Raw genomic sequence first — 11,896 nt, 5'->3', positions numbered from 1 at the left:
TCACAATAGTCTATAACTAGGCTGTGAAAATTTGTTTATTTTTTTGCACCTTTTGGAAGGTAGCTCTCTAAAAGGTCTTATCCTATCTATCTATCTATCTATCTATCTATCTATCTATCTATCTATCTATCTATCTATCTAATCTACCTTATCTTATCTATCTATCTCTCTTGTCTATCTATCTATCTATCTATCTATCTATCTATCTCCTATCTATCTATCTATCTATCTATCTAGTCTACCTTATCTTATCTATCTATCTATCTATCTATCTATCTATCTATCTATCTATCATCTATCTCTCTTGTCTATCATATCTATCTATCTATCTATCTATCTATCTATCTATCTATCTATCATCTATCTCTCTTGTCTATCATATCTATCTATCTATCTATCTATCTATCTATCTATCTATCTATCTAATCTACCCTATCTATCTATCTATCTATCTATCTATCTATCTATCTATCTATCTATCTATCTATCTCTCTTGTCTATCATATCTATCTATCTATCTATCTATCTATCTATCTATCCATCTCTCTCTCTTGTCTATCATATCTATCTATCTATCTATCTATCTATCTATCTATCTATCTATCTATCTATCTATCTATCTATCTATCTATCCATCCATCCATCCATCCATCCATCCATCCATCCATCCATCCATCTATCGTATCTATCTTTGTATCCATTAGCAGAAGTAGTAACCTTATGTATAAAGCTGTATACCTATACACAGTCTGGTTGGGTTTCTAACATGAGATTCTTCCGCCCCTACGACTCTATAACTTCTCACATATCACACAGTGCCAGCAGTTACACAACTGTAAGCAGCAGACCAATGATGTTACGTATTCTGGAGAGCACCATGGAAATGTTTGGTTGACACTTTGGATACTTAGATAAAATACATTTTCTTCCCCCATGACATCCTATAATGAAGCTTAAGCGCTACAAAAACAGGAAGCGGGAAAGAGAACATTCTCCAAGTATAGAGAAGAATCCAGGACATGAAATGCTTTATGTACAGCAGAGCCTGGAAGGAGGAAACGCACTTGGCATGGAGCATATAACTTTCCATTGGTAAGATTCAGTCATGGAAAAATTAGGTAAGATAGTCAAATGCGAAAGGTGAAATGGAGGGGACCTGGAACATAAGATAATATGGACCTAGTAAAACAAGGTTACAGGAGCTTCTCTTGTTTAATGGACAGAGGTGTAACGTCAAGCTCCTGAGCCCCCAAATCCAAAATCTTGAATGTGCTGTTTAGAATAGTGATATATTTTATGTGGTAGAGAGACCTTTGTGGCCCCTACAGGGCGCAGGGCCTGGTAGTGACTGCTACGGGTGCACCTCCTATAGTTACCCCTCCAAAATTCTGGATATATAATGTCAAGTATGATGGTCCCTAAAGGTACAATGGCCTCAGGATACAATATTCTCCCCATACAAGAGTCTGGTCCTTTGTAACTTGCAGCCAATGCAATTCAATGACCTCTATATAACGCTTGGCTATAGGTCCCAACAAAGCATTACACTGGTAAAGAAATTCCCTGTTTTAGTGAAGCGCATGCGCTGACTGGCTGACTAGTAGCGCCTCACTACAGTATAGCGCAGTACTATATCCTCTCTTTACCTGTGTTAGGACGAGCTGCCCTTTTGGATACCAGGTGACCGTGGCTCCATGTTATTTTTTTCTATGTGCTCTGTGTACTGTACAGGACCCTGAAAAAGCTCCCGTCCCCATCATAGAAAGTGATTTACAGCTTCCTAGAACCAATTACTAGTTTCCCATAGAGTTACAGTCTCAAGTTACAGTGTTTGCACGGGAAGCAATTAACCCTTTCCTGACATTTGCCATAATAGTATGGCAGATGCCGGGCCTTTAAAGGGGTTGTCCCATCACAAGGATCCTATCTATACTGCTTGTTAATGTGGATGTAAGACTTTTCCTAAATACACCGCTTCAGCAAAACTGCTTTGTTTGTCCACTATCTTACTTTATTCATTTCTCTGTTGACACAGCCCTGACTTATCTGCTCAAAAGTCAAGTGATGTATCTGCTGCTCTCAGGGGGGAGGGAGGAGGGGCTAAGTGCAGGGAGCGAGCCTGGGGGGGGGGGGTAGTTTACACTTTAGGGGGAAGGGGCCGCCAATACAGACCCAGCATCTGTTGTAATAGAGAGGCGGATGTCGGGGAGGGTTAGACGCCAGCACAGGTTCCGGGGCCTGCGACATCGCTACGTTCCTGCCCTGCATGAAGCCAGCAGCGGCAGGAGCGATGCTGCTATTCCGGAGGGGGGGGATGGAGGAGCGAAATAGCAGCATAGCTCCTGCCGCTGCTGGCTTCATACAGGGCAGGAGCGTAGCAATGTCGCAGGCACCTGTGCCGGCATCTAACCCTCCCCAGCATCCGCCTTTCTATTACAGCAGATGCCGGGTCTGTATTGGCATTGTTAAGGCTGGGGAACTGACTGGTCTCACTATTCGCTGTACGTCCGATGCCTAGCTGCATCGGGAGCGCGCACGCAGGGCCAGTGGCATAGAAGCGACGTCATCTCGCCGCTGGCTTTGCATATGTAACCCCGCCCACCAATGACGCAACAAAGCAGGAAGAAAGAAGATTTTACAGAAGCGAAGACTGGTGAGTATGCAACGTGGGAATACCCCTTTAAATATGGGGGCCACTCTGGAGCAGAGCAGTCGCCGGGTCACAGTTATATTACACAGCAGATAACTGATGGTTATGCCCACAATTTTTTTTTTTTTTTTTGTCACCCAAAAGGTTTCCGGAGCTCCAACCAAAAAGGGGGTCATATACTGTGTGGGGTCCATACAAAAGGGGGATAATATACTGTGGGGAGGGGGATAAAAAGAGATTAATATACTGTGTGGGGGCCAGAAAGAGGGAATTATATAATGTGTGTGGGCCAATTAAAAGGCAGTATACCATGTGAGGAACAAAAAAGTGGGCATTATACTATGTGGGGGCCAAATGAGGGGATTTTTTTATCTGCAAATGGGATGACATGTCGTACTTGAACCCTACAGTGCTGCAGAATTTGTTGTCGCTATATAAATAAAATGTATTATTATTATTATTATTATTATTATTATTATTATTATTTTGGCTGCAGAGTGAATGACTAAAAACTAAGTTGCAGTTTTCTCTAATTTCACCCCATTCTGAATTTTTTTCAAGTCTTTGCATGCCATTCTTCTGCACTCAGGGGTGTAACTTGAGGGGGTGCAGAGGATGCAGTCGCACTGGGCCCAGGGGCCTTAGGGAGCTCATAAACACTGGTATCAGTATTGAGATTGCAGCTTCCATCTGGCCCATAAACCAAGGAGACCACAGATTACCATAACCACACTAAGGAGGATTAAACTTCTTAGCACCCATAATTGTTACTATCAGAAATTCACTGTAGGCGCAAAAGATTGCAGCGGGGCCCACAAGACTTCAGTTACGCCACTGTCTGCACACCTTTATGAAATCCATGTTACAGCCAATACATGCAGTGCAGCCATATACAGTATATATTGGAATGCTCCAGAGCTGCTTGCTAGAATGAAATCCTATATTATAATGGACATACCAACAGTTGTCCCTGCCAGGGCTGAGGAATGCCCACAAAGCGCTTGCACTTCCACAGTTATCCGCTAGATGGCAGCGGCGCTCACGTCTCAGCGTCACGTCCTCCATAGTAATCCAGGAATCCGCGCAGAGTGCGGCCTGTGTGGGCGAGGGGAGGACGTGCCGCTAGCGCTGCCTCCCTGTATCCTCGGCTCCCCTTCCTCATATATGCCCTCTCCCCTCCCTGCACCCCCTTAGTGTGTCCCCTGCTGCCAGCATGGAGCTCTGCAGACCGGGATGCATGTGGTTTATCTTTGCTGCAGGGATTTTCCTTGCTTTGCCCCAGCAGATCAGCTCCTGCCCCAGCCGGTGTCTTTGCTTTCGGACCACGGTGAGATGCATGCATCTGATGCTGGAGAACGTACCCACTGTGTCACCCCAGACTACTATACTGTAAGTCACTGATCCAGCTGCAATACCTGGGACAGACTTCATTCTGTAGGGGAGAAGGGGGGCTTTAGAGAACTTTCTAACTTTTTGGGGGAGGGGAGATAGTAAAGGGTTAAGAGATCTTATGCAAAAAAAAGTTTTTCTTACATTCTGAGACTTTATTCTACTTTGTTCTTCGCTTTGTCTGTATGTTCTGCATTTAGTGGCAGCAAATCCTTCCCAGATCTTAGTATTAAAGTTTGTTCCAATTGTTTCCATTCTGAACAGTCCTTTGTGGTCTCTGTGTATAATGTCTGTACTTTGTTACAATGTATCAGTGTATGCAAAACATTTTATTCTCAGTTCTACCGCTATAGCCAACAATAGTTATTTTTAATGGTCGTCATACAATTGCATTTTATTTAATGCACGCGAATGGGGGCTATTCGTATGACCGCGGTCTGTATTAACGGACCGTCAAAAAAATAGACTGTTCTGACTTTGCATGTTCTCACGGATCCCTTTAGACACTCAAATGTATGACGAATCCGTAAAAATGGGCGCCCCTCTGATGCAAAACGGTTGTAAAAATTGTCCATTGTTGATGGTTGTGTGATTGTAGCCTAAGGGTATGTTCACATGGCAGATAACTTGTGTTTCTGCTATGGTGTGCGGTTCTGGTTGGCATGGGTCTGCATGCGCATAATACTAGGCTCACACTAGCATTGCCTGACCATTGTATGGGTTCACTGAAGGAGAGATAGAGAGAGACAAATCGCTTAGCAGTAACACACTGAGCCCAACGGGCCCCATTGACTAATAAAGGAGTCCAAACTGCAACCGGTGGAGGAAACAGTCAGTGCAGGACTTTCTCCTATACCAGTTTTGGGAGGGCACTGTTATGGGCGCAGCTATAAACATAGCCTTACCTGTGTGGCCAACCAGTGCAATTTCAGTGCTAAAAACCACAAGATAGGACATATGCTGAATTTTGTTTCTTTTTTTTAATCCGTGTTGCAGGATTTTAGTTGTGACCGCAGGAAAATCTGCACTGTATAAAACCGCATTGGAAAAACTACATGCAACTTTGATATAGTTTTTTTTTTTTTTTTTTTTTTTTATATCGCCGAGACACTCTTATTGAACATGTTTTATTTGTAAAATCAAAAACTGCTCCAAAAAGCCCATCCAAACATTTCAGCAGTTCTGACCTCACCCAGTTCCATGGTGTGAATGCATCCCAAGGCGCCATACAATTGTATGAGAAGTCATATAGCCCATAAGGGATGCTCATGTAGCAGTTGCTGAAACTCCATTGGCATGTGGACACAGAAAATGCCAGTTCATTGGCAGCCGCATGTGGCTACCACTCTTTGAGCCTACACGGAGTCTCCAGGTGCTGTTCTCTAGCATGTTCCAATTCACTGACAGCAGAGTAAAAGTTGCAGAACTTTAGGTTTAGGATAGTTTAAGATAACATCGTTTTTGCACCCATTTTACATGCAAGTGTCCTGGCATGACTGCAAATATATGGCCTGAACCAGTGGTGTAACTAAAGTCTTGTTGGCCCCGGTGCAATCTTTTGTCCGGGGCCCCTACCTCATCCTTACAGCGAATTCTTGATAGTGATGCTTATGGGTGCTAAGGAGTTTAATCCACCTTAGTGTGGTTAGGGTAATCTCTGGGTCTCCTTGGCTTATGAGCCAGATGGAAGCTGCAATCTCAATACTGATGCCAGTGCTTATGGCCCCCTAAGGCTCCTGGGCCTCGGTGCTACTTTGCAGTTGTCTATATTCCGGTGAGTTTGGGTCTGTAGACCCACATTCTGGCCAATTTTGCTCCCTTGTTTTTGGATTCCTCGTAGATTTGAGTCTGTTGAGGGAACCGTACCTATGAATAAATATAGGGAATGTTTCACCAGACCATCATAAATACAGTTGTGTGAATAGTCACATTCACTTACACTGAACTTGATGCAGCTGATGTGTGAGTATAAGCTTAGGATGTCCCATACAAATCTTGCATGTCCATGCAAAACAATGGGAATCCATTCATTTCACTGGCACCTTGTGGTATAATCTACATAACAGCTGATATAGGGATTCCCATTAGAGATCAGGGTGACTCTCCAGATTGTCTGATCTATAGTAAAAGATAACATCTGATAATGAATGGATCATGTAATGGATCTCTGACTGTGGCTGATACTTTGTGCCCCTGTACAGTTGTACTCTGTAGAGGTTGTTTCAGGTACTTGCATGGGGGAGGGGAGTCGACGAGGGTTAATGCTAAACAGCTGGCCCAGCTTGAGGACATGGAGCTCAGAATTTGGGATCTGACCCGTACTTGATTCTTCTTTTGCCTGGTACTGAGCTCCATGGCTGTGTATTCTTTGTGTAGGGTAGAGGGGTCTGCCTGGAGTAGGCGGGGGCTCCGCTGTGTAAGTAAAACTTGCTGACTGCTCTGACGCCTCATTAATTTTTAACATGGGGCCGGCCCTGTAATAAGACTCTACAGGCACAGGAGGAATTCCTGCTCATTGTAGGGGAGATAAGGGAGGTGCAGTTATGTGATAAGGAGCTGGAAGTGATAGATTTGCTACTATGTACTGTATACATAGCTGTCATTGTAGTGGATACATTGTATTTCATGATGGCAATAGATTATACTGTTGTATACATTACCATATACTTGACCTACTTGGTATATACTGTCACCTCTGGCTCCCACATGACTCCGTACAACATTAAATTTATATGGCAACCATAGAAGACCTTCTACATCTCATATGCCTCAGATTTTATACAGAGTCTTTCTTCTGCTGGACTACCTATGTAGTGTAGTCTATCGGATGACGTGTGTGGAAGGTTTTCTATATAGAGGTCAAAATCCTGACCAAAACGACAGCTCCCATTGAAATCAATGGGAGCTGGTCAGTTCTTTTTTCCGGGAGCCGGAAAAATTCAGGAGGAGTCACCTGACGAGTCTGCCTGAAGACACTCCCTCCTCCCGACTAGGACCATTCATTGGGCCTAATCCGGAGCAGAGTGCGTGACTGGATGCCATTATACTGCTTCTACAGGGGTTATAATACGGAGTCCAAGCACCGCTTTTAGGCCAAGGCCTCATGTAGCGAACTGCAGCTAAAAAACGCACATTGCAACATTGCAAGGATGCACATCTAGAGCAGGTTATGTCTGCCATACAATGCCTGGACAATTGTATGGGGGACGTATGAAGTCCCTCCATATACACAGCCACAGGGCATGCTGTGTGTCCCCATACGACCTCCTGGTAATGTAGACACAGCTATCGTACTGGATATATGCACCAATTTTATTGCAGATTATTCTCCAGCTATGAAATACTGTATGTAGTGTGCTGTGACTTCTGCCATGTACAGGATACTATATAACATGGCCATGTCTTACAAACATCTGGAACAATTTGCACCATCTTGCTCTTCCTGTGGAAAGTGTCAGTCTTGTCCCTCAGTGGTTGAACATTTGGTGACGTTGCCCAAAAATTTGCTACAAGGCTCAAAAAGTTGTTTGAGTTGGTTTCTCGTGATCTGCAACAAAGTGCTTTTTTTTTTTTTCTTCAACCCGAATGTCATTACCAGGGTAGGACCCTTAGCAGATTCTGGGGGGCCACCGTGAGCCGAGGGGCCCTTTACACTTAGACGTAACATGTAGCTAGTTATTAAATCTATGTAAGGTGTCATGGAGGATGGAACGCAGTCTAAGGGCAGCTTAACCCTGAGGTCACACAGTGTGAACATGCTGCAGACTTTGTGCAGGGAGTTGGCATTTTTGTGACTTCACAGCGAGCGTTATCCTTGTATTTTGACATCACTATTTGTCACTTTTCGTATGGTGACATCATCGTGTGCTATAGAGAGCAGGGCTGTGTAATTGGTAGGGCAGACCCACTCGGATTTCTCTATTTTTTGATAGCTTGACTCCAACTCCTTGGTAATTGGGTGACAGCCATGATCAGACAGAAGCAGGAAAGATCCTCTGCTTCATTACAATTCTAGTGACTAAATGCCTAGAAAAGTCTGTCTACATTCACATCTGTGGTGGAGTCTCTGTTGGATATTGGCAGGGGAAAAAGTCCTATATAGACTACTATTTTCTCCAGCATTTTTATAGTGATGGACACCACATGGACCCAATTATAAATAATAGGGTCAGTCAGACTCCTCGTGTGTTACCGGAGTTTTAGCAATGCGCCTTTCCATTGTTGGGTCTTTGACAGATCAGATCAACGGAGAGCTAGTGGGAACATAGTGTAGCAAACTATACATCTAATTATACAATAATTGTATAGTATAATTATTCCTTTTATGTTAGTCGGAGTCGGTAGTTATGTTTTCAACTCTCTCTGCTCAAAATTAACCCTGACTATTGCAATGCAAAGGGTTAAACCTATTGCATATCAGCAAAATGTGCAGGTCCCATTACCTGTTCCACAATTGGTAAAACCAATTCATTAGTTAGTCAGCGTCACGTTATATTGAATCGTCCCGCGCCTTTCCGACCAGAGATAAGAATCCGCCATAGTAACAGTGCCCTATTTGCTACAATAAAGTCTTCTCCATCTGTACACTCTCTAGGCTGCCATATTATGACACATGCTTGTTAGCTTTTGCTCTCTCCATAAGCATTAACATGCACAAGTTCCTGGCGTATTCCCTTGGCAATCCCTCGCCTGTTATCTTTTAGGCTGTGGAATGTGGAAACAACTGTGGATTTGCCGTATAATTCGATCCTGTCTCAGGGGACCCCTGCTTTATATCTTTCTCCTCGCTGGTGATATTAAACTCTTCCTGGGGGCTTCACAACTCTATTACACACACAGATGTAGCAGAGCTGAGTTGTTGTGCGCTAGTTATTGTTGCTGTGTTACCAGTATGGTTGTAGAATGCATCAATGGATGGTACATGAAAGTGAAGAAGTGTATTAAATTGTGTCAAATGTATCAAAATAGATTCCTGCGACTTAGTAAATTTGGTAGAACCTGCTAAACATGTTATAGATACACTTCTTTTCTTTATACCCGTTCATGTATATTAGAATACGACATAAAATAGGTTTCACTAAAATCAAAATTAAACCTTACAAAAATGAACCGAATTGACTAATCCTACACATACAAATGATGCAAGCTCCCAAAGAGCCCATCTGTAATTGACTGACATAGTAGTGTCCATGGTCTATCCACCAATTATGGTCGGCCATAGCACCGGTTTCTGTACTAGAGTAAGTTGTCACATGAACTCGTGTTAGCGTCTGTGTCCTCCAGTAAATGATGGAGGCCTCTGGATGAGGAACCCGAGATGCTCATAGGCAGGGGCGTAAGATATTACAAATTTTGCTATGGTGCCCCACTTGCCCATGACCACGTTAAGCAGCAAGTTGAGAACTTGAAAAGTGTACGTTTTTTTTTTTTTTAAATTCTTTTACATACACAGATAACGCACACAGTGACGTCACAGTAGCGGGGGAACGCGTATGCAGAGATCAGTGTGACATCATAGTGTGATGATGTCCCAATAAAGTAATGGAGATACATTCACTCTTCTAGATCCCCTTCCATTTTCCAGAGTTACCACTCATTGCACCCTGTTAGTGAAAATGGGCCTCATAGCAGCTAATATGTCTGCTACCCCTGATGGTCACGTCTGTGTTCTTGTGCCTTTAAATCATATCAACTGTGGTGCGAAGGCTGATCATTTCCATACCTGGCATCTTAGGCCCAAATTTCATCAACCTCCTCCTGACTATGTCCTGTCTGATATAAAAAGAACGTAACCTATAAACCACGTCTGCCTTACATTTAATGGTGCAGCTTGTTTGGTCCAGAACATCCCGTTCATACCGCTCTCTTAATATGGAGGCATACTTTGCCAACATTTATACTGGTAATAAAGAGTTGTTTAAGTATAACTTGTATTCTCCAAGCCCTAAACGGATGGGAACTGCCCCTTTTTAGTCTGGGTTTTTGTAAAACTCCCCCTTTTCAGATACCACATGTCTAAACTTGCTGGGATGATTTCAAAAAAGGGATCCTATCATTGGATACCCTTTTTTTCTGACTAACACGTAGGAATAGCCTTAAGAGGTTATTCTTCCCCTACCTTTAGAGGTCTTCTCCGTGCCGCCGTTTGGTAGAAATCTGGGTTTTCTTCGGTTTGCAAATGAGTTCTATCACACTCAAACAGCACAGGGGGCATTCCCAATGCTGCGAGAGAACTCTCCAGCGCCGCCTCCACCTTCTTCTAGAATGCCCTCTCCCTGTGTTGTCTTCCATCCTGAGTTTCAATCTTCTAGGCATGCGCAGTCGGCCCTACCATCGGGCCTAAAGCAGAGCCAACTGCGCATACCTGGGTCACATGAAAAGGGCCGCCTACAGTATATACTCGAGTATAAGCCGAATTTTTCAGCACAGTTTTTGTGCTGAAAAAGCCCCCCTCGGCTTATACTCGAGTCAAGCAAAAGAAAACATTTTTTTTCTTTTCTTTTTTTTGAAGGGGGGGGGGAGGGGGACTCTATGACCAGCTGCACAGGTGTCCCTGTGTCTGAAAGGGTATCTGCAGTGCTCCTGTTCCATCGGGAAGGGGTTAATAGAAGCACTGCATATACCCTATAGTCAGCCAGACTGAATTCCAAGTGGGGGAAAAAACCCAGTCCTCAAGCTCAGGGAAGGGGCAGACAGACAACCAAAACACCCCCTCCCCTTCCCCAACACCCAGCAACTACTGCACCCAAAAACTCCGACCATTTTAATTTTTGAAATTTTCCAGTAGCTGCTGCATTTCCCCCCCTCGGCTTATACTCGAGTCAATAAGTTTTCCCAGTTTTTTGTGGTAAAATTAGGACCTCTGCTTGTTTTCAGATCGGCTTATACTCAAATATATACGCAGTGTTAGTCAGAAAAAAAGAGTATCCAATGGTAGGATCCCTTTAAGGACTGTCCCAGCAAACTCAAGACAATTGGCAGCTAGGCTTCTATTACTATAGTACTAGAGAGACTATAACCTGGTAATAATCCCAGCGTCATTGCTAAACAAAGGCCTCTTGGAAGGTCGGGCATGAGGCTAAAGGGAGCAGCCATTATTGGGTTATTTCACTGGAATCCTGTCTTAAGACAGGCTTGCACATTCCAGTGAGCGCCCTCTATTGGTTTGCAACAATGAGGCAGCAACTGTCTTCCTAATTACATCATGGAAGGCGGATTTGCATATTCTTCCTATAGTACTATAGAGTGCACAGAGTGCAGCATGGTGATTCAGTGGTTAACACTATATCCTTACAGCACTGGAGTCCTGGTTTCGAATCCATAGAACATCTACTAGGATTTTGTATGTTCTCCTTGTGTTTTTGGGGGTTTCCTCCAGCTACTCCAGTTTCTTCTCACATTCCAAAGACGTGCTAATAGGGAATTTAGATTGTGAACCCTACATGGGATAGGAATAAGGCGACGCTACATAAATAAGTATAATGCTAAACGCAATCTAGTGTCTGAATATTACACCCTTAGGTGGCCATCTTTAGTGCCCCCCTTTTAACTTTGAAGACTAACACAGCCAATACAACACCAATGGCTGTACCTGTATATAAATGTATTACTTGAGAGCAAGTTCATAGTGACAGTGTAAGTTCTTTTAAGCATCTTTTAGGACGGCTTCTTAAACTGCAGCCTTGTTCCTGTTGAGTGTCTGAACAGTCTTCTAGAGTTTTATAGGACGCGGTGAAGGTCGGTCTCAGGGTCGTACAGCTGGCAGATTGTGTTCTTGGTTTGCCTTACTTCTCCTGGCATTGTTTAATGAACTACAGATCGTAACACGCCATTTCCTCGTGGAGGAGTTCATGTTCG

At 43.6% G+C, this 11,896-nt stretch overlaps 1 protein-coding gene across 2 annotated transcripts in view; it reads left to right on the top strand.

The window, feature by feature from the left end:
- Positions 1 to 3,751: 3,751 nt before the first annotated feature.
- Positions 3,752 to 11,896, top strand: part of PXDN (peroxidasin) — an 85,755-nt gene continuing 77,610 nt past the window's right edge. For both annotated transcript variants that reach the window (XM_075269094.1, XM_075269093.1), the window contains exon 1: positions 3,752 to 4,039. In XM_075269094.1, the coding sequence (XP_075125195.1) occupies positions 3,864 to 4,039 (176 nt within the window). In that variant the 5' untranslated portion in view covers positions 3,752 to 3,863. The remainder of the gene's footprint in view (positions 4,040 to 11,896) is intronic.

Source organism: Leptodactylus fuscus, chromosome 3, assembly GCF_031893055.1.
Source record: "Leptodactylus fuscus isolate aLepFus1 chromosome 3, aLepFus1.hap2, whole genome shotgun sequence".
In the NCBI taxonomy this organism is placed as follows: Eukaryota; Metazoa; Chordata; class Amphibia; order Anura; family Leptodactylidae; genus Leptodactylus; species Leptodactylus fuscus.
Note: the sequence above shows the minus strand (reverse complement) of the source record. Positions and strands in the feature narration are given on the sequence as shown.